This window comes from Macrobrachium rosenbergii, chromosome 23 (assembly GCF_040412425.1).
Source record: "Macrobrachium rosenbergii isolate ZJJX-2024 chromosome 23, ASM4041242v1, whole genome shotgun sequence".
In the NCBI taxonomy this organism is placed as follows: Eukaryota; Metazoa; Arthropoda; class Malacostraca; order Decapoda; family Palaemonidae; genus Macrobrachium; species Macrobrachium rosenbergii.
Window position 1 is genome coordinate 25,207,148 of NC_089763.1, and position 22,436 is coordinate 25,229,583.

The 22,436-nt window shown below is 37.4% G+C and overlaps 1 protein-coding gene across 1 annotated transcript; it reads left to right on the top strand.

The window, feature by feature from the left end:
• The first annotated feature begins 1,896 nt into the window (after positions 1 to 1,896).
• LOC136851384 (telomerase RNA component interacting RNase-like) lies at positions 1,897 to 19,074 on the top strand. The gene is made up of 4 exons (XM_067125460.1): positions 1,897 to 2,180; positions 7,725 to 7,948; positions 12,923 to 13,000; positions 17,964 to 19,074. Exons 2-4 carry the CDS (start codon positions 7,793 to 7,795, stop codon positions 18,072 to 18,074), a joined length of 345 nt encoding a protein of 114 aa, XP_066981561.1. The 5' UTR covers positions 1,897 to 2,180; positions 7,725 to 7,792; the 3' UTR covers positions 18,075 to 19,074.
• Positions 19,075 to 22,436: the final 3,362 nt, after the last annotated feature.

Here is a 22,436-nt window from a genome sequence, read left to right on the forward strand (position 1 = left end):
AATAAGAGGGGTGAAAAATCAAAACAAAACAAGAAACCAAATATTTAAGGCAACAAGTAGGCTAAACGAGTGTTACATTTATAGTTAATAACACTATATGGAATGGAATTTATAAAATTTAGGCCAAAGGTCATTCAGCGTTGAAAGGGAAATTGAGAGGAGAGGCGGTTATAAAGGTGTGACAGGAGGAAAATCTCGCAGTTTCACTATAAAACAATTGTTATACGAGGGCGGAGTAAGGAGTAAAGAGAATATGAACAAAGGTACAGAAACAGGAATGAAAGGGGTTGCAGCTAAGGGCCTTAGGAAGGGACGCTGCACAGAACATTCAGTAATGCCTGCGATGCACAGCGTGAGGTGCACTGACGGCTCTACCCCCTTACAGGGCGAATAACAGAAAGGACGTGAACTAAAGTGTTATCTAAGATACAAGTTTTAAAAAAAGTCTGCAAAAGATAACAGTTGCGAATGGAATGACTCGAGTGAAAATTATGAAAGGCACAAAGGAAAATAAATTGGTTAAAATTAATTGAGCGCAAGGTGAAATAACTGAATGAAATTACTTAAAACCAGTGTCTTGTATTGCATCTAACGATTCGCGTTGTTCTCTGCACATGTAAGTGAAAATATCTCTCTCTCTCTCTCTTTATACACATATATACAGTGTATAATATTATACAGTATATATATATTATATATATATATAATATAAACATTAAGCCTTTTTCGCATTCATACTTAACGACTGAATTGTGGATGACTCTCTTCGCAAGAAACCTAAAAAAAAAAAAAAAAAAATGGCCGTTTCACACATCAATACAATTGGCTCATCACCACTTGGTCCTAACCCCTAGACTGACGGCAGTGACTGAGAATGATTTGTTGTAAAGTTTAATCACTTGTACGATTCGGCAGTTTCTATTTTTTTACTGACTGTCCGAGAGCAAGAGTCCGTGCTGACACAAAACCCATTTAATTTAGAAAAAGAAGAAGAAGAAGCACGAAATTGCCGTCTAGTGTGCATCGCCCGTTTGGCCGTACGAACAACCGTGCCAGATTTGAACATAGCAAAATGGTTTTATTGTTCAACTCATTCTTGTCTAAAACCTCTTGCAAAAGGTTGCTTTATGAACTGTCTGTTTCATTCTAAAGTGCTCTGCAAATGATGAAATTCTTGAGTTGATTTCATCACAAGATACAGCATGATTAAACTAATCGAAGCAAGACTACTGTTGCATGGTAACCGTTGATCTGGTAAAGAGGGGTTAAGCTATTTGCAATCGGAGTCAACGCATCTTAGCCGTGATTCCTGAAATGCAATAATATTTCCTCTCCTGTGCCACCTATCGCCTTGAATAATAATCATTTTCCTTGACACGTAGCGATGAATTGTCGAGGATCGCGTAATGATTACGGAATGTCACGTACAGAAAAATAAGAATAAAGATCTAATTATGTAACATGACCCCCGCGAGGCGGGGGATGAAGGCGCATAGCATTATCGAACGTCTGTCTGTGACTTAAGCAAACGCACGAACGCACATACGAACTGGTACGATCGCATGATAGTTACAGATTATCAAATAAACAAAAGAAATAATAAAACTCTAATTATGTAACTTAATCCTGGCGGAACGGGGGAACGAAGGCGCATAGCATTATCGAACGACTGCCTGCGACTTAACAAACGCACGAATACGACGTACGGTCGCTTAATGATTCCAGATTACCGCACAAATAAAAAAAGATTCAATAAAAATCTAATTGTGTGAGTTAATCCCAGCGGAACGGGGAACGAGCGCCCATCATAGCATTATCGAACGACCGTCATTAAAGCAAAGGAACGAACAACTGCACGATGAAAACAGAATATAACATAAATCGAAAAAAATTAAAAAATATATAATTATGTAACCGATCCCCGGGGGAACGAAGGCGCATCGCATCGCATTATCGAACGACGACTGCCTGCCTGTGACTTAAAGCAAACGAACGCAGCTGCCAGCCAGGCTCGGCAGCAGCAGCAACAGCAGCAACAGCACAGCAGGCAGCAGCAGCACTAGCAGGCAGCAACAGCAGCCACCGCTCAAAAACAATATGGCGGAGCAGTCGTCGTCGTCTTCGTCATCATATCAGCAATATCCTGGCTCCTCGGGCTCTTCGGATAATGATTCCAATAGGTACAATGGATGGGGACGCCTGCAGGCTTTTAATTTCATTAATTTCGTCATTAATTATTTAAAATATAGGCCTGTTATTGCCCTGCGAGCCTGCTATGGCCTAGACCTATGTAGGTCTAGCAACATTGCAAGTTGCAGACGCGGCGTTATCTGGCGTTGCATGCACGTGATTTTATGTTCCGTCATGTTGCTTTGGACGTAATTATGTGTTATTGGAGGTTAATGGTGATGGTGATGGTTTGTTATTGATGGCGTGGCTAGGCCTACGAATGAGCTGCTGTGCAGACCTGGACTTTGGTACGGTGTCGGCTTATTTGATTGCACGTTCCGTAGGCAAGGATCTATTCAAAGGAGCACGTTCCGTAGGCAAGGTTTTATTCGCAGTTGAACGTTCCGCAGGCTAGAATTTATTCAAAGTTGCACGTTCACGTAGGCAAGGTGTTATTGAAGTTGCACTTTCCGTAGGTAAGGTTTTATTCAAAGTTGCACGTTCCTTAGTTGCACGTTCCGTAGGCAAGGTTTTACTTAGGTAGTGCAGCAGGTTCCTTTGTCAAGGTTTTATTCAAAGTAGCACGTCCTTTTTCAAAGTAACATGTTCTGTAGGCAAGGTTTTATTCAAAGTAACATGTTCTGTAGGCAAGGTTTATTCAGTAACATGTTGGTATTTTTCCTTATGGACATTAAGTAACATGTTTCTGTTGTATTATGATGTCAGTTTGAATGATCAAGGTAATTTCCATCGCAATGAATACTTATCTTCCCCCGATGATATACTGTATTCAAAGTTAATAAAATTCGTTGTCAGAATGCTGCCCCTTCTTCATATAATGCGGCAAAAACTGTTTTCTGTTATTTTGCCGTTTAGCTATGGAAAGTAGCATCGTTTTATTATTAATTTTTGGCAAAGTTTTTTTCGTGAAATAAACCTCAAAATCATGTAAATCACATCATTACAACAGAAAAACCTATATTTTGTTGAAAGCAATTAATGAGGAGAAATAATAACATGTTCTGTAGGCAAGTTTTATTCAAGTAACATGTTCTGTAGGCAAGGTTTTATTCAAAGTAACATGTTCTGTAGCAAGGTTTTATTCAAAGTAACATGTTCTGTAGGCAAGGTTTTATTCAAAGTAACATGTTCTGTAGGCAAGGTTTTATTCAAAGTAACATGTTCTGTAGGCAAGGTTTTATTCAAAGTAACACGTTCCGTAAGCAAGGTTTTACTTGGGGGAGAAGATTCTGTAGCAAGGTTTTATTCAAAGTAACATGTTCTGTAGGCAAGGTTTTATTCAAAGTAACACGTTCCATAGGCAAAGTTTTACTGAGGCAGCACGTTCCGTAGCAAGGTTTTATTCAAAGTAACATGTTCCGTAGGCAAGGTTTTATTCTAAGTAACATGTTCCGTAGGCAAGGTTTTATTCTAAGTAACATGTTCCGTAGGCAAGCTTTTATTCAAAGTAACACGTTCCGTAGGCAAGCTTTTATTCAAAGTAACACGTTCCGTAGGCAAGGTTCTACAGAGGGAGAACGTTCCGTAGGCAAGGTTTTATTAAAGTTGCATGTTCCGTAAGCTAGGTTATAGCCCATTCAAAACATGTTCCGTCTGCACGGCTAGGCTACATTCAAAGTTGCACGTTCTGTAGGTCAGCCTGTACTCTAGACCTATGCAAAACTAACCTTGGCTATACTGTGTACCAGTTCTACAGCTCTCCTAGGGCTGGCCTGAAGGATTAGATTTATTTTACGTGGCTAAGAACCAATTGGTTACCTAGCAACGGGACCTACAGCTTATTGTGGAATTCGAACCACATCATGACGAGAAATGAATTTCTATCACCAGAAATAAATTCCTCTAATTCTTCATTGGCCGGTCGGAGAGTTGAATGCTGGGCCGACAACGTGCTAGCCGAGGGTTTTACCCACCCCTCCAATGAAGAACTGCCCCTGAGGGCCAAATGTATTTTTCTGTGTTTAATACTAGCCCCCAGGGGTCAAATGTATTTCACTGTTTAGCACTAGCCCCTGGGTGATCAAATGTCCCTTCAAATGTCCCAAAGTGCATTTTGTAAAATTGAAACTTAGAAAAAAAGTCCCCAATCATTTACATGTATTTTATTTTTTATTATAAATATTTGGTTTGCAAGAGTTATGTATATAGAATATTTTTTTAATTTTTTATGAAGATTTGAAAGATGCAAAAAAAAAAAAAATCAAGTAAGGATGTTCGGAAACCAACACTATCCGTAGACATAACTATTTTAAAAGGAACTATACTAATCAACCTAACCTAATCTAACGTACCTTAAGCTAACCTAACCTAGCAGGCTGTGTTGCTTATTCGGTGGAGCCCTGTGAAGATAGATTTATAGATTTTAGGCATACATGCCAAGCACTGTGGCAACTAAGGCCACTCAGCGCTGAAACGGAAATTGACAGTGGAAAGGTTACAAAGGTGTAACAGGAGGAAAACGTTGCAGTTGGACTCTGAGTCAATTGTTAGGAGAGGGTAGACAGTAAGATGAAAGGAAGCTATGAACGGAGGTACATTAAAAGGAATGAAAGCGGTTGCAGCTAGGGGACTGAAGGGACGCTCCAAAGAACCTTAAGTAATGCTTACGTTGCACCACACTAGGTGCATTGATGGCACTACCCTCCTACGGGGGAGCCTGGTGAAGGAAACTCCACTTTTTACCGAAAGCTCCCCTATAAAACTGTGCGTGTGTGATAGCAGTCCAGGATGGCCAGCATACAACTTCTGAGGTTAATTGCAGGTTAATAACAGTCAACCTACATAAAATAATGGTCAGTTCTTAATAAGCAACCAAAATACTATAGGAAAAATCAATTTCCAAAGTAATACTCAATGTGGAGCTCTTGCTTAGTTTCCCTATAACTTATGCTAAGTTAAGAGATTATACTAGATTGTGTCATTTCTGGTAAATAGGCCTAGGCTATGTAAAAGCAAATTTAAATCTTGTTAGGCATAAGTTTGTCGTTTACTCGTTTTCGTATTTTACTCAGTCCTTATGATAATGTTGGACGAGCTACAGAGAGAGGGGAAAGGGTGGCCGTTGGTTTATCACAATTAATAAGAAACAGAAAAACTCAAAAAAATAAATATAAGTTAGGCTACCTCCAACTGTGATGACGTAGTAGCCTAACCCATCCTACTATGCTTGCAACAAATTATGAAGCTAGGGAAATTGATAGTTTGCAGAACTATGAATCTAGGCTCTATTTCTTCATCATTACCTCCAAATGGGAAATCAGCATTGGAAGTTGTGGGATAGTTTGCAGAATGATAGGAGCAGGCTCTAACGCTACCTCAAGGCGGAAGCTTAGTCCACGTTTCCAATGGTTAGTGCTACTTAGGGAGGGTCCCAGAGGCGGCTGCCCAGGTCAGGGCACAACGCCGGTTGTGGTTCCAAGGGTACTCTACATGCAAACTCTACATAGCCTAGGGCATAGCATCCTACTTGACTGGGAAGCTTAACCTTCCCCCTTGGATACCCATAACCTAACCTAACTAAAGGGCCTTGTTTTCCCCAAAACCCACCTTTTTCCCTTCTTACAGTTTTTGCTCGAGTTAAATTTGGGCAGTTGAAGGCTGTGGATCTTCACTAAGAGGAGGGTTTTCTGATCTTAAAAATTTGGAATGTTTTAGTCTGGTCCTTTGCCTTTGTAGACCCCTCTAACCAACTGTTAACAAACTTCTTGACTATATGACCTACCAAATTTCACAGAACAGTTGTTCCCAGTTGCAAAAGAGATTACGTTGCAGTTAAATTATAAGTACCAAAATCTCAAGTCAAAAAAGAACAGTATCAGTTGAATACTGAGACTTAGCCTGGCCTACTTTAATGTACTCTGTTCAGTACTGTAACCTCTTGTTCGGAATCACTATAGTATGCCTTTTTGTTAATATAAGAATAAATACAGTACCTCTGTTATTTGTGTAGGAACATTACAGTCATACCTCATACATTTGCATTTCTGGATTTGCAAAATTTTCATTGGAACCTAATTTGCATCCGTGATTTTTTCACATCTGCGAAATATCTCTCTCTCTCTCTCTCTCTCTCTCTCTCTCTCTCTCTCTCTCTCTCTCTCTCTCTCTCTCTCTCTCTTCTTGTAGTTAGCATTCACACACATTTTTACAACTTATTCCTCTGTATGTCTTTACATTTTAATTGAATACCTGTACCCTCTACATACAGTATGTACATGTGTCCTTTATTTTATTGAATTGTACCTTCGTTATATGGCTTCTGTGATGTGAAGTTCCATAGTTTACCTTCCTGGCAAGGAAAACGTCAGTCATTAAGTTTACAGTACCATTTGTTGCTTGGTTTTACCTTAGTGTGAGTGCAAAAGAAAACAGCAGCCAATGAACTGGTATAGAGTAACATTAGCATACCATTGCAGTAAATGTGCTAGTGTGGCATACCCATTAGGCGATGCTGTACATCAACCATTTATTTCTTTTTTTAAGGTTAATGTATTAAGCTAACTTTTAAATGAAATTAAAGTGCTATGGGAGTATGATTTGGGTCATATTTAGGGTTTAAACTCTAGAAATAAGCATTTATTAGCATTTTTGGTGACTCGTTCCAAACATTGGCAATTCCTCTTGATCCATAACAGGGTCTGGAACCTAACCTCGCAAATGCTCGTGGTATTACTGTACTTGTGTGTACTAGTAATGGACACTGAAGCTTGGCAATAAGGTGGTTAATTGATGGCAAGTAAGCGTGAGTGGCTTTGTGCTGCCCACTCACTTGTAGGCAAAGCCGCTGTTACACTGGCATATTTTTACACAGCAAACAAGAGTTTCCTTTAGCCCATTTCTGTGCACTGCTCATGAAATCACCTACATGCTACCTATTACTGTCAGCTTTTCATTGAGCAAGCAGTGGAAGAACCATCAGCCAATTCGCATGGCCAAACTTGCTACGGACAAAATTACTTTCGAGTATCATGCGTTTTGGCCATAGTGTACGTGTTGCTTTTGTAAGACAACTCAGTCAGCATTAGTGTGTAGGTGAGTTATGTCATGTGCGAACATTGATCCTCATTTTGCAGGGGATAGTAGTGTAACATACAGTCTGAACTGTGGCAACTTCCTCCTTGGTCACTAGGCCAGTGGAAGAAGTATTGGTTGAAAAGGAGTCTAAGGAGGTGCCATTGGTATCTTCAGAGGACAACAAACCTACTTTATCACTGACCAATCCACAAGAATCATCCCTTGCCGTGACCCCTACTTTGTTAATGATAGCTGTGGTACAAGAATATCTAGCCAGAATTGGGTATATGTAAGTGATTTGTATCTCAGACATAGAAATTGCAGTGTACACTAAAATATAAGGGTATACTGACTGGCATGGATGCAGTCTAGGCTATATTTACTGTGTCAAAGACTATCACTGGCATTTTGCCCACAGTATGCTTTACGACATCAATACAGTATACCCTCTATTAATTATGAAGTAAACAGTATACTGTACTTTACAGAATCTTATATATAATCCCAATTCTGTTTTGCAGTACTCAAGAAGACTCGAGACAACAGCAAAATATATTTGAAGCCGTGGTGTTGCAGGAATATTTAAAAAATGCAGCAGCGGGGTCAAGTAGGGACTAAAAAAGACGAAAGTGATAGCAAATCGAGCGAAGATGGATCAGCAGCGTCTACGAAAGAAGCTGGAGATTCCACCTCGATGAAGGAGCAGCTACCGTTGGCGTCGACTAAGAAACCCATCGTTAGTCTTGTAAGGCCAGGCTAAATGATCATTATGCTTCTGTTATTCATTTTGGGGGTTGTTCTTTCTCTTCTTCTCCATGTTTGAAACAAAATATTGCATGTAAAGTACTGTACATTCACTACTCTCTACTTCAGTGTTTTTTATTTCTTTAAAATACTTTACAGTATTACTCGTTACTTATCAGTGCTACTACAGGGTATCATATATCGTATACAGAGTAATATTGGGTGTAATGACCCTTTGTATAACTTAAAGAGTTACTTAGAGGGAAACTGATTTCACGAGGTAGTGTCATTACAGTCGTAGCTAAAGAATTTTGTTTCTTTGGTAGCTTTTCCCATATCGTGCCATAAGTTCATAAAAGTACATTCAAAGAGAGTGAGGGTAAGGGACAGTGTTATTATGCTGTATCCTTGGGGCCAGCCCAGTGAGATCATAAGTCTTTTGGGTGTGAATTTTTTGTCTTTGTTTCCTTTTTTATTTTATGAAAGGGGATCAGTCACGGAGTTGAGATATAGGAACCTCCCATTCTGGCACTTTTTAACTTCTTTCAAATGGCGTTAAGTGAAACATAGGCTTTGTTTCTGTAGAAGTTCCTGTTATGTGCTGGTGTAGTCTTTTTTGCATTTTGAATGGTCTTTGATAATTATTTTTTGAACCTGCTCATATCTCTCTCTCCCACTCCTATCAGATTGTTGTTTATGTTGTTCTCATAATGCCATTGAATGTCTAGATGGTGAAACAGACTTTTCAGTTTTAGGGAAAGGACAGATTGACAGTTAGCAGTATATTGTGCAAGGAATGGTAATACTCCCAGTTATTGAGTTTTGTCACAGCCTTTGTTTATGCTTACTGTGTCCTTGGTTCAAGTTCCCTTGCTTGAGGGTTTGCCTGGAGACATCTTCTTTTTATCTGCTTATTTTGTAGGTTTTATTTTTGCTGAAGCAGTTAGTACGGTATTATGACATTTACCTCGTGTAATTCATGCTATTTTGAATTATGTGCAAATGGGCATTATTTCATGGAGGCTTGCCAGTCATTTTCAAGGCCTTTTGTGTTATTAGAGTGTATGACCTTTGTGATTTGTACTTTATATAGGAGTGTTTTTTTTTTTCTAATGTATGATTGAGATGATTTTTTCACACCCACTTTTGAAAGAACTTAAAATGAGCAGCAGTCTTTGCTTGGTGAAGGATGAATGTGCCAGTGACTATGAGATAAAATTTTCTTTGGAGCCACCTCCTATAAGGGAAACGGTTTATTGTGTAGAAGTTAGGTATAACAACTTGGATTTTGGACAGCCACGTTAAGTGATTCTATCTTATAGGTAGCCATACATGTAGGGATTTGGCCAAAAATTCTACAGTGTGTACTGCCCCCTTTTTTTATAGGATTATTAGTATAGATATTAAAGCATATGTGCTAGCTTCACTGTATATGCTAGCTTCACTATTATAGACATCAGCAAGGAGGCGGAATACCAGCTGAAAATTACCACTCCATAAAGCTAGAAGGTCCAGCACAGGGACTGTAATGCACCATCTCAACATTAATTGTTAATAGTTATGCATTGCAAACACTTTTTTAGTCATTGGAAATTACATTACTGTATACTGTAGCAAGAATAGATCTAAAGTGTTAGAAAAACCCATGAACTATCTATGCTATAAGCCCAAACATTTACAAATTTTCAAATGGTCATTGGAGACTGATTTCTGCTTGTAAGCTGTTACTGTAAAATTTTGACGTCATACAATCACTCAAATTTTATTGCTTTATTCTTTAAGAATTAGCCACAGTAATTTTCAGCTACAGTATGGGACATGAATTCAACAGTTGGTTTAAATGCCTGGTGTTACTTACCAACTGAATGCCATGAGAAGTGTCCTACTCTTGATGAAAGCTACACACTAGTTTATGTCGATTTCTGAAAGTCAAGTCCCCCATCATGACGTATGATTAAAACAGAATTATAAATACTGTATATGGTAGCTTGAGTGTACTGGAGCAGTAGCTGAGGTTTTGTTTTTTCTTAATTTTGATGTATGTTTGATAAATATCATCAATGTCTTTTCCTTAACATTATGGTCATTTGAATAGGTTTTGCATGGTAATGAATCTCCTTAAGGTGTACAGTGCTTGGAGACACCACGAGGCCTTAGTTGAAGTCTTGAATGTTAAATAATGAAGTATCATTGCTGGTAGTGTTGTTAAACATGCAAGAAATCAGAGACAATTGACCCATTGATTTTGCAAGGAACTGGGGACGCTGAACTGTTGTCATTTACCTATAGAGAATAATTAGTAACTAACTAAAATACCAAAGATGAAATGGAAAGTACCCAAAAGCTTCTATAAATAAATTTCCCCCTTATTTCTGAGTCCCTTTTCTGCTTGAATTTTGTTTCACAAATGGCTATTTATCTCTGCTTGGTTTTGACATAAACATGCTTTTTTTTGTATACTTAAACCAAAAGTTGTGGACATGTGATGAGGAGAGAGAGAGAGAGAGAGAGAGAGATGTACTTGTGGGCATGTGATGAAAAGAAGCATTGTTAGCTGTTGGCATGGAGAGAGAGAGAGAGTGAGTTGGTTAGTTAGTTTGTGCAAGTGATGAGGAGAGAGCAGCTTTCATTTTGGGTATGTGATGAGGAGAAAAGAAGTATTTATTTAGCCTAAATGTTGGTTATGGGAATAACTGGATGCCAACTGGTGGAAAGCCCTAACAATTTGTAGAAATGGTCATAGAAGGTGAGCCCTATTCATATGGAACAAGCCCACAGGGGCCATTGACTGGAAGTTCAAGTTTCCAAAAAATGTGGTGTTCATTTGAAAGAAGTAACAGAAGGTAATAAGGAATACAGAAAAAAGAGATCAGTTATTAGTAAAGAAGAAGTAAATTAACAAAATAGACATGTAAGTAAATTATTAAATTGCAAGAAGAATTGTTAAACAAGAAAACTAGAAATAAACATGTATGATAATGACGAAAAATCCAGTCATATAACAATATCCGTTTTGTTTGTAGAAAGCTCCCCTAGGTCTTTGACAGCACATTTCAAATATTTTATTGAAAGCCTGTCATGAAACACTTATACTGATGATTGCAGTTGGACTCAAAATGTCACATTGACTTTTGATAAGTCATTTTATTTATCTTTATCATTAATTGGCATTTTTTGGGTATAAGATGTTAGCCCTTTGGACTGACAGGTTTAGCATAACCTTTGTAAGTAACCTAATTTTACAAATAGAGGTGTTTTGTTATTGGTACGAGTACATAAAAAAAAGATCTTGATTCTTCTGTTTGTTTTACAGTTCACAGTTTTGTTACCTAGGTTATGCTGTTCTTTTGCTGTTCTTTCGTTTCTGCATTGTGTCTGGTTTCCAATACTATATGTTCCGTATATTTTATTGGATTGTTTGCTTTCCACTTCCGGATCTTAGTTGCAGTAGTATCCTGTGACGTATAGTGTATTATATAGCTGCTAGTTGTATTAGTCATTATGAGGTTTTAGAGTTGGGGGCTGCGGAGGGGGGAATGTAAAATAATGTAGCGGTTAGTTAGCAATTCAGGTTGGTCTTGTGTTTTGTTCACATTTTGTCTTTCAAGAGACTTTATTGAATAGTGGATTCATGCTTTAGCTCAAGATACAAAATATGCTCAAGTGATTTGGAGGTAAATAAACTCCTGTAAAGGTTGTATTATGAAGTTATTTAGTTTTGAAAGCTAGCTAACACTAGAGAAACTTGGAAAACACTTGTCAAACTTCTTAGCCCAGTAGGTGGACATAATTTTATATTTTATAAAGAAAATTTGTAGTTTTATGTAAAGTTTATACTGTGTATACTGTACAATAGTGTACTTTTAAATGAAATATACTGTTAAAGGAATTATCTAGTTAAAAGTTTTTTTTTAATGTTTGGCAAATGTATCATAATTGCGACATTTACTGGAAAAGTCTAACTACAGTATTCATGCAAGATATGCTAGTATCGAGTATGTTATTGGAAACAATTAGGAATTCTTGTAATATAACTGAAAGTTCAGTGCACTGTACTGTGAATAAATAATTACGTCACTTCAGTTACTAAACTGTCTCTGCATTTCTTATACTCCCTTTAATTAAAAGCATGGTTGTTAATCTCTCTTAATATTTAGAGTGTGGTACTACATGTAGGACAGTACAGTAGTTCAGTTTCATGTCAAATGCTAAATACAGAGTGTACTGAACTGTATTGCACATGTTATTTAAATGTCCATTTCTAATTCTAGAATAATTGATGTTTTCACTTGTTAGTGGCCATTGGTTTAGTTGTACATTAGTAAATAATGGAAACTAGAAGAAAAGAGGATAACTATTTCAGAAAAATGTAAAACTTGTGGATGTTTCTATTTACACTGCTGATTTACCACTTACGAACAAGACTAAATTTTTTCTTTCCAAAGTTACTTAGTCTGCTTAAAAAATTGCAGTGCTCTCAGTAGTTATAGAGATGAATGTGGACTTTCTGTTGGCATGATTATCTTTTCTCGTTGTTAGTTTAGTGCTAGAAAGTTTTACGGAAATTCAGTTTTATTTTGAACGTAGATGCTTAGATCATCTTGTGTGATAGTTCGTAGGTTAGGTTTTCATAATACATTCTCTGTTTATGATTCTTGAAGCAGCATAGAACTTGAACCCTGTTCACCAGGAAGGCCTTCAGAGAACCTGAGAGGGAGGAGAAACCTACACGTGATAATCATGATATCATGTCTTTGTTTTTAGTTGTAGGCAGGCCCAAGTGGAATTGGTATTTCCACGGCCACATTTGGTTCTCTCACACAGAGGTGCATTGGAGGGGGAAGCCAGACCATCATTGGAGCCTCTGTTGGTGGAGGATAAGACCAACATCATAGTCAAGGTCCCCCTGGACTGGTGAGTCATTTGGGAAAAAGATGGGATCCAGTCTAATGGAGGTGAGCTTGTCTCTTCGCAGGTGGGCAAGCGACGTGGTGGCAGAGTCCTGGCCACAGGGATGGTCAAGAAGCAGCGCAAAGAACCTGTCCCTGAAAAGGTGAGCATCCGATCACACTTGAGTTACAGACTGTTTCCGACTTAATGGCCTACTCTGCTTGCATCCTTGTGCTCTTATTACCAAGGAAATGGGTAATTTACACATAAATGTACAACACTGTGTGTGGTTCCTGGACCCATGTTTTTTTTTGTTATTTCAGATATACAGTATGTATGATTGTCAAAAATCTAAGCAGGTCATAAGTTGAAGACTAGTCTGTATTATTTTTTATTTTTTTTTATTTTTTATTTTTTTTTTGTAGACCAAGTTGACCTTTGCAGATGGGAAGTCATTTCTTGTATAGGAAAATTTCTGTAGTTTTTATAAATTTCTCAAAAGGAAAGCAATGTGAAAAATCTATTATTCCTTGACCGTAAACATAACATAAACATGTTTAGTGCATTGATGAATTGTGCATTTTATATATGGTATTTTGTGTTTTGAGGGATATGCTTCTTAGTCAGTTTCATTTAACCTGTTTTTCAAATCATTGTCTTGGATAGTAACTACCAATATATATTGTGACATGTATTTGATATCCATTTTGACTTTTCTTTAACAGACAAATTTTCACTTTAAGAGGTTAGTTTTAAAGAGTACATAGTACTTTAGTCAATGTCATTTGCCTTCTTATATTATTTTGTAGATAATAAAATAGAGTTCGGGGATGCATTACTGAGGGCAACTGTTTTTATTATTAGAAATAATGAAGGCTGACTCCCAGGGATTGGGATGGAGGTTTTACGCTGTAATTGTAAAGAAGTAACAGTAGATGGCAATTACCAGTTTTATAACTAACATCAGTTTAAGTTTAGTGTTTTTGATCTTCACAAAGAAGGAATGATATGTATGCTAGGCTTATGTGGCATTGTTTTGATGTTAATCTTAAACTATTAATTTGCCTTAAATTGGTTTTTTTATCGCAATATTTGCATTACTGCTATCTTCACTTGAAATATTTTTGTATTCGGGCATAGTACCTTTATTAAAGTTTTGAGCTCAACTTCCATTGAACAGAGAACAGGGATGATTTGCTAGTCTGATTGTAAATTCTTCAGAGTCATTTCTTTTGTAGTTCAGTATTGAGGGAGCATGTTTAACTAGCTTACTCAAGATCTTGGCTTTAGCTTGTAAAATTTAAAGCTTCTTTTATTTTTAGCTTAATAAAAATAAAAGAACAAATATGTTATTTCGGGTCTGCCTGAGAAAAGAAGGAACTCTCCTTACGTCCTTCTTTATTTCATGAAACACACATGATGCAATGTTCTTCGCTTGTCATATTTTGTATAGAAATAGAGGAGGTTTCTGAGGTTTATGCTTGAATATTGTATGAAAATATTAAATTCCACTTCTGAGAGGCTATATGCTCCACTGGTGTATGTCTTATTATACTTAGTGGTGGATGATATACAGTATGATATGATGGCTGGTATAAAGCATGATAAAATTAACCAATTGTTTCCTAATTAATCAGTTGTTTTCCAGCCAGGCAAACTAAGGGAGCATCAGTATGGTGGTCTTTTTATGTTTGGGTCATAATAATTTTCACATTTTATTCAAGTACAGTGTAGTGATAAGTGGCAACAAGGGTGCCGACAAATAGCACTTTTCCTGTAACTACGAGTGATTCTTTAGCATATTTTAGTCTGCCGTTTATTGTATACAAAATATGACAAGCATCCTCTGACATAATTGAGATACAGTTGGATCACTTCAGTTGTTGGCATGTATCCCTGCAGATGACACTAAAGAAATTATAGCTCGTCCAAAGTTGTAAAAGGACACTATTTTCCATCTGTTATGACACCTGGCTATAAGAAGTTTGCCAGTTACTCTTTCATTATTTACTTTGATAAGAAAGTGTTGTACAAACAAAATGTAAATATTATGCCTGAAAGGACTGCATAAGACAGTCCTAATCATTTGAAGTGTTTATTTTGCTATACCTTTTAGTTAGCTGAATTCCCTGTAGAGGAAGTATGAGTAGCTTTGAAGTATCTTGAATTATTACTGTTTGAATCTTATAGCGTAATTTTATTTTAATCTTTTTATTGTTCCTTTATGTGTAACTTGAAGAATGTGTTTTGCTTAAAGTGTATATATTTAAGGGTTTTATGCATAGATGTATCTCTCATATTCTTCACTTTTTATATTGCTGTTTTATATGATGCTACATTCAGTAACATTATAATACCTTATTTCTTACCCCAATTACCCGTGTATGTCAGTATTCCCCAAACTAGAGAGCCATTTCTTTTATCTATTTTTTTAGTCTTGTATTGAACTTGTAATTTTCACTTCAAGTACTGTACACTATTTGTTCCCTGGGATACAGGCCTTCATATTTTATATGGACATACCCTTGGCAGAAGCTGGTCTGGTCATTGAAACTTGCTAGCAAGGTGATCAATTAGTAGCAAGGTAGTGAGGGTTTGTAGGTATAATCAACTCACTTGACTGTTGGTATTCTGTTTCTTCTGCAGTAATGTTGTCAAGATGCAGCTGGACTGGATGGCTTTCAGTGTAGTGTTTGGTGTCTCCTTTTGACTCCTCTTCCTTGATGATTTTGGCTTTCTGTTGTCGGCCAATATGTTAATTGTGGTACAGGTGAAAATATGTATGTATGATTCACTTTTAAGGAGGTTTGATCAGCATAGGTGTTCAGGAGACAATAGGATATGTAGATGCTCTGTGTCACTTGTAAATATTGATTCTCATTCTGCTCATCTTTTTTGCTTGGGACAGGTGGTTATACCATCTCTGCCCAGTGGAAGAAGTACATACCTAAGATTAAGCAATCCAACAAGGTGCTGTTGGTGTCTTCATAGGCAGCAGCACCATACCTACATTTTTGCCGACCACCCTGTAAGATCTTCCCTGCTGTGACCCTTACTTCCATTGGCTGGGATAGTGCCTGGTTGTTCCCATTCCTTTCATTCTACCTCAAGCCCTGAAAGGGAGGCAAGGGAAGAAGGAAGGAGGTGGATGGCAGTTTTCCTCTATCCTGCTGCTGCAAGTTGAGAGCTGCCTGTTACACTAATTGGCAGTGTGGTGGTAACAGGTGGTCTTTGTCCTTCAGGATGGCTACAGGGTACCTTTCAAACACCAGTGCCCTTCCATCTCTTCTTGACAGATCATATTTCTAACCTTTTCTCCAGGATTGTCCAGATCTCTCGCCTTATATGCAGAGATAGAAACTCTTGTCTGTTTCTGCAGTGAAGGGCTTTCATTTTGGACCTCTCTTAGGTGTTCATGCTAAAGAGCATGGGTCTCTGTGCCTCAGTTGAGGTTTGCATGTTCTTGAATGGTTTCGAGCTGAGTTGCCTATGCTGCAAGCTCATGCCTCTAAATTGGGATGTGTTTCTCATGCTCTGTAGGCTCATTGTATTTTTGGACCCTGCGGCACTATTTGTAGACTGTTGTTAGTCCAAATCATATGATAAAAAATAAAGAGAATATTTCCATGTGATAGACTATTTGGTATAGGCCTAGGACAATATCCTGCCTTTCTATGAGAGGTGTTACCATTGAAAGTAGGCTTCATGGTCCATTTCATAAATAACTGAACCAACCCCCAGTTCTAAATTTAACCTTATTCATTAATACTGCATAGAATAGACATCTCTCTTTAATAGGCAATATTTTGACCATACTTTGGTACACCTTTTTGCATCTTTCCTCCTTTTAAATGAATTGCTCCAGCAGCTAGTCTATGTAGTTCCACCTCCTTATCTGCCAGCAGAATTTCCATCGCTGCCATATAGTGTTGCCACAATGAAGGCTAGGTGAGAAGTGAGGGCGATGACCTCGAGTTGACTGTCTGACTGACAGTTCTTCATTTTACGTGTGGAGGCTCATCTGTTGAACGGTTGCGGGTGATCTGACAGGTAAACCTGGTCATGAATACCTGGCCCTAGCCTTAGCATCAGTGAAAAGAGTAGGTGAATTTCACAGACTTTGGGTTACTGTGTCACTTGGAGGTTTGGAGATCTCATGTTCATGAATTCATAGTGAAAACTCAGAACTTGTCAGTCCTTGACGATTGTAGGCAAGGATCTAGACGAGATATTGCTCAGCCTACTGGCATAATCAAATGCAGATAAATATGCATCCTATCTCAGACAGAAGTATTAGTCAGTAGGTGGGAAGCTTTCCATCTCCCATTTAAGAAGGATGGGGCTATGTTGGTAAACTATACTCTATTGTCTTTTGGTTTAATTTGATAACATATCTATCTTCTGAGATGGTATACCCATCATAAATGGGAAATTGAGGAAGATTACAAGAAAGCCAGACATGATCCTGACAGTCTGGATATAACATGTGTCAGGGTGTACAGAAGATTTTGAAGGTGTTCCCAGAAAGCTGGTATTTCTGAGTTAGAGGAATACCTCCCATCTAAGAAGTGTTTCCTCATAAAAAGATGAAGGTTGCATCTTTGTTGGAACACATTGAAAATTGAGGATAATTTGCATTTTGCTATATACAAAGCAGGAGTCTTTGATTACAACTCCACCTAAAACTGATAGGGTCTGATCGTTTTGCTGAAGGAAAACTTGAATGACACAATCAAGTGAGTGGGTGGTAATCCCACTCCCTGTCTTGCTTGCTGCTAGTTAACTACAGTGTTACCAAAGTTGAATGATTGAAGCAACTTTTGCTGAAGGTACATCCATATGGAAAACAGGAGTTTTGTGTAATCTCCTGTACTGAGGAAAAATACAAATAGTAACTATCCCAAATATGTTATTTTTCTTAGAACCCATATTTATGCCTATCTTTAGTGTTATCAGTTAAAAGCAAGTTAAGTGTCCTGTGGGTTATTTTATTTCCAGTGATGTCACAGGTATGAGGTTCGTGTGTGGTAGCTCCTTCAACATTCAAAGTATCATTAGAAAGATTGTAAGTGCATGTTCCTCCTAGTAATATGCCATTTTATTTATTTTCATTTCATCTTTTGCAGCCGCCAGAGGGTGGGAAGACTGATGCTTGGTCTGAATACATGAACGAAGTGCGCAAATATAGGGAACAGTCATGTGAAGAAGAAGGAAAGAGACGTCCTTTAGTGAAATGATCGCTGTGCTTCGGGTTGGTTGTCAGATCCGTGAACTGTGTACCCTTTATTGTACATTGATACATAACGATTTCATTGCTCCTCTTCTTATTGGTCCCAAGAATCTTGCTTTTGGAAAATTAAAGCCTTAGCATTTATTAGGGAGAGAGAGAGAGAGAGACAGACTGAAAGAGGCTCAATGCAAAGTGTACATAGAAAATAGCAGAAGGTAACGTAGCTAAGTGACGAAGCAAGTGATTTTTTTTAATGTGAATATCAATTGTAAATTAACTTTGTGGTAAAGATGTGATTCATCTTGAGTCAGGATATGCATATGTGAGAGTTGTATTGTAAAAACAGTGTCTTTTCTTCACTGCTTTACTAAAGTGTTGCCAGTGTTTAGATTATTAGTTGTTAGCAATCTACATTTCACCATGTGTTTGATTTTAGTTGTTGACTGAACAGAAATTGTTGCCTTTTGAGTTACTTCAGTAGACATAAACTAGGAACTGACTTGTAAATTTGATGGGAAAGTCATGCTGCAGAAGTAGACTGTGCCTCAAGGGGGTTTTAGTAACAAAAGAAAAAAGTGAGATAATGTAGGACTCTAAAAGTTAGAGGGCATTATTGAAATACATTATAGTACAATACTTATCTTAAGTTATGCTATTTTGATCTGCATAATATCTAGAATGAAATTAGTTACAAACTTGTTGAAGATGGCTGCACTCTTGTTTGCTCATTATTGTTGTGTGTGCAAGAAATGCATCCAGATAGGGTTTGTTTTGACGCATGGAAAAGTACTCTGTAAAATATATTTTTTCTTGTAGACAGATGTATGATAAAAATCTTGCCCAGTTTCCAGAAAACTGTGTTTTTCTTTTCAATATTTACAGGGTAACTCTGCACACAAGTATTAAATTTTTTTTGTTTTGTTTTCTGATGTAAAGAGACTAAACTACCTACTTTGTCAGGGTGTGGTTATTATCATTCCTAAAACAGTAAATAAATTGCAATTTCTTGTTTATTTTCTTCAGCCACTGATTATTTAGCTTGTTTTTTGCCTGTAAGTGTGAAAGAATTATCCTGAGGCAAATATTGTTAGAAACAAAACTCTGGCCACTTGTAGGAGAAGAAGGAACCCTTTGGCTGGGTGTGGTAAAGTTGTGAGAAATGAAAATTGGGAATAACTCCAAAGTGGCTTGTAGAGGGTTGAAGACAGAGTAATCCTAAATCCAATATTCCATTCTATTAAAGGTACAAAAGTAGCAATTCACAGCATCAGTCTTAGACTAGGTTAAGTACATTGGCTTTCATGTGAACAGGTTTTCCATAAAATTTCTCCTCCAGGACTAATTTAGCATTGCAGAATGAACAACATATCAAATACTGTTCAGTAGTCTTGATTACATGCTTTGTGAGAGGTTAGTTTCTCATTGGACTGGTCAATATCGTACTCGGCTAGCACTCTGTTGGGCCCACGTTCAACTCTCCGACTGGCCAATGAAGAATTAGAGGCGTTTATTTCTGGTGATAGAAATTAATTTCTCAGTATAATGTGGTTCGGATTCCACAATAAGCTTTAGGTCCCATTGCTAGGTAACCAGTTGTTTCTTAGCCACGTAAAATAAATCTAATCCTTCGGGCCAGCCCTAGGAGAGCTGTTAATCAGCTCAGTGGTTTGGTTAAACTAAGGTATACTTAACTTTTGAGAGAGGTTGGGCTGAACAGTGCAGATATAACAGTTTCTACAAGTATTGTAAAGGAAGTCAAAGAAGTATACTGTACTGTGCAAGCAAGTGAGACATTACAAAGGACAAAGAAATTTACAGCATTAAGCAGACACCCTTAATATGTCCCATTCATACAAATTATGAATGTTAATTCAGTGATTTCATAAAAGCTTGATTAATACGGACACAGAGTGGCAGATGGTAAACAGAACAATTACCATTGAACCCCCCAAGTTCTGTAGAATTCTTTAGAGCCTTATAACGCGAGGTGCCTAGGACAGGGATGTACTGTGGCGAGCATTTTCTTCACATTTTTGTTTTCTAAAATTTGGATTGTAAGACAATATATCTTGGATATACATACAGTAGTATGTATCACTAAGGAAAAAAATCAATATTGCAAATCCTGTAATGTAGTGACAAAGTATTGTCAAAGAAAAAAAAAAGTAAAAAATAAACATGCAATCGGTGATGAAATGTCGATTCTGAAAGCCATCATCGAAATCTGACCACCCTCGCATAATGCATCCAATAATTAACATTATTTACTGGGATGTGAAAAGGGATTAATACCGAGTTATTGATATGAACCTATTCAAATATGCTTATAACGTGGTAATAATAATGTGCCGTCAACTGGAAGCTATTTATAACATTATTTTTTTGTATTAATTCCTGAAATTGGTAACTCGGTTTCATCCACGTGTGATAAATTACAATTTTAACACTTCGAATACATGACTTGGTTTAGGTAAAACTACAGTAACTCAACTCGCCACCATAACCAGTTTCAATACCATACAAGCCCAGTATTTCAGAGCTGGTAGCCTAATCGCATTTCGAGTAACCACTAGACAAAAGGCAATATTTTTTTTATCAAACGCCTGATCTGAAATAAGGGAACTCTCGTTCTAAAGGTAACGGAGACTATGCCACAATTTATAAAAATCTTTTGGTTAATGCTGTGTTTATAAAGTTTTGCTTCCAGAGTAACAGAAGGCTGCCTTGAATCAGTCCTTCAAAGTGAAAATGGGAACTTTAAAAGTTTCCCATGAAACCTAACCTTTGACAGACTCAAAAGTGCAATTGACACTTCAAAAGATATTTAAAGATGTCACACTATTCTTTTTAGTATACATTGTTTCCCAGCATTCATACTATGCACCGTTTATTTTTTTTCGATAGCCATTAATAGTACAATAAGTTTCCCATGAAACCTAACCTTGGACACACTTAAGTACAATTGATATTTTAAAATGCTACAGCGTTCTTTTTAGTGTACATGATTTTCATAAATTCATACTATGCACTAAGGTTTTCACGTTAGCTATCAATAACAATTTAATACTTAAGGTCCTAAGGAAACTGCCGGTACACACAAACGTTACCATCTGAGCTAATTTACGCACGCATATGCACAGAGACTATAAAATATACAGAATGTAAAATGAACGTCTGATGCAAAAAGAACCCTTTTTTGTTAGAGGGTTTCTAATGACAGGAAAACGAAAACAAAACAGATAGCTGTATTCTTGAGCTCCTCTTCTTACGTCAAGGTATCAAAGACACCTTTAGAGAAGAAGAAACCAATGTTCTTCGTCGATCTCCTCGCTTTCACTCAGGAACAAATGTTTACTTGTCCTTCTTAATTAAATATAAAAGGAAGAAAGCCCTCAAGTATTTTTTTTTCATTGGCGGTTGTGATGAGAGAGAGAGAGAGAGAGAGCTTGGAATGCCTTAATTGTCATTTCTTAATGAAATATAAAAAAGTAGAAAGCCCTCTAGTCTTTTTTCCCATCATCGATGAGAGAAGAAGTGGAATGCCTTAGTCAGTCATTTGTTAATATAAGAAGAAAAACTTTCTGGTCTTTTTTTCCATTTATGATGAGAGGATAGAGAGAGAGCCATCAAAGTCGAAATGGGAAGCACTAGGCCAATATTGTGTTTATCAAGGTTAGCGAATAGCTAACACTCTCCTCCTATTACGTAACGAATGGCGCCACTTCACACTACCGTCTCAACCACCCCGCCCCTCTTTTTTTTTTTTCCTCTATGGGAAAGGGCATTGTGGTTTTCAAAATCCCTCCGGTTTCGCGCCCACAATCAGTAAAATCGAGAGCTAATGGAAAATGGATGTTCCCCTTTTTCCTCTCATCTCTCTTCTGAGTCACTGGAACCCTTTCGTCCCGATTGAAGGAGTGGAAAAAATTGATTTTCCTGGTTAATTTTATGAGTGGAGAGACGCTGCTTTCTTTCGTTCATTCATCTTTTAATGGAATGTTTGTAATAAATCATTCCTCTTGCCTGTGAAAGGCGAAAAAACGTAAAATTCCACTTCTGCAGCTTCCATAGACTTCTCATACCGCTTAACCACGAAAAAGTGTAACCTAGACTCATTGAAGATTACGCCGCATTACATTAAAAATGCCATAAGTTAGCTGTCGTATCAAAACAGGCAACGTTTGTTTTAATTCTAAAGGGAATCAGCCATTCTTCAAACACCTTAGTGATTGCAAGATTTTTGCTACAAAAGGATGTTAACACAAAAATTTTCTTATTTTGCATGTCATCCAACCTCTGTTTCTTGAACAAAGCAGAGATGGCCACTGAAACAGACGAGTGTAGCAAACTCCTATCATACCATCCTGGT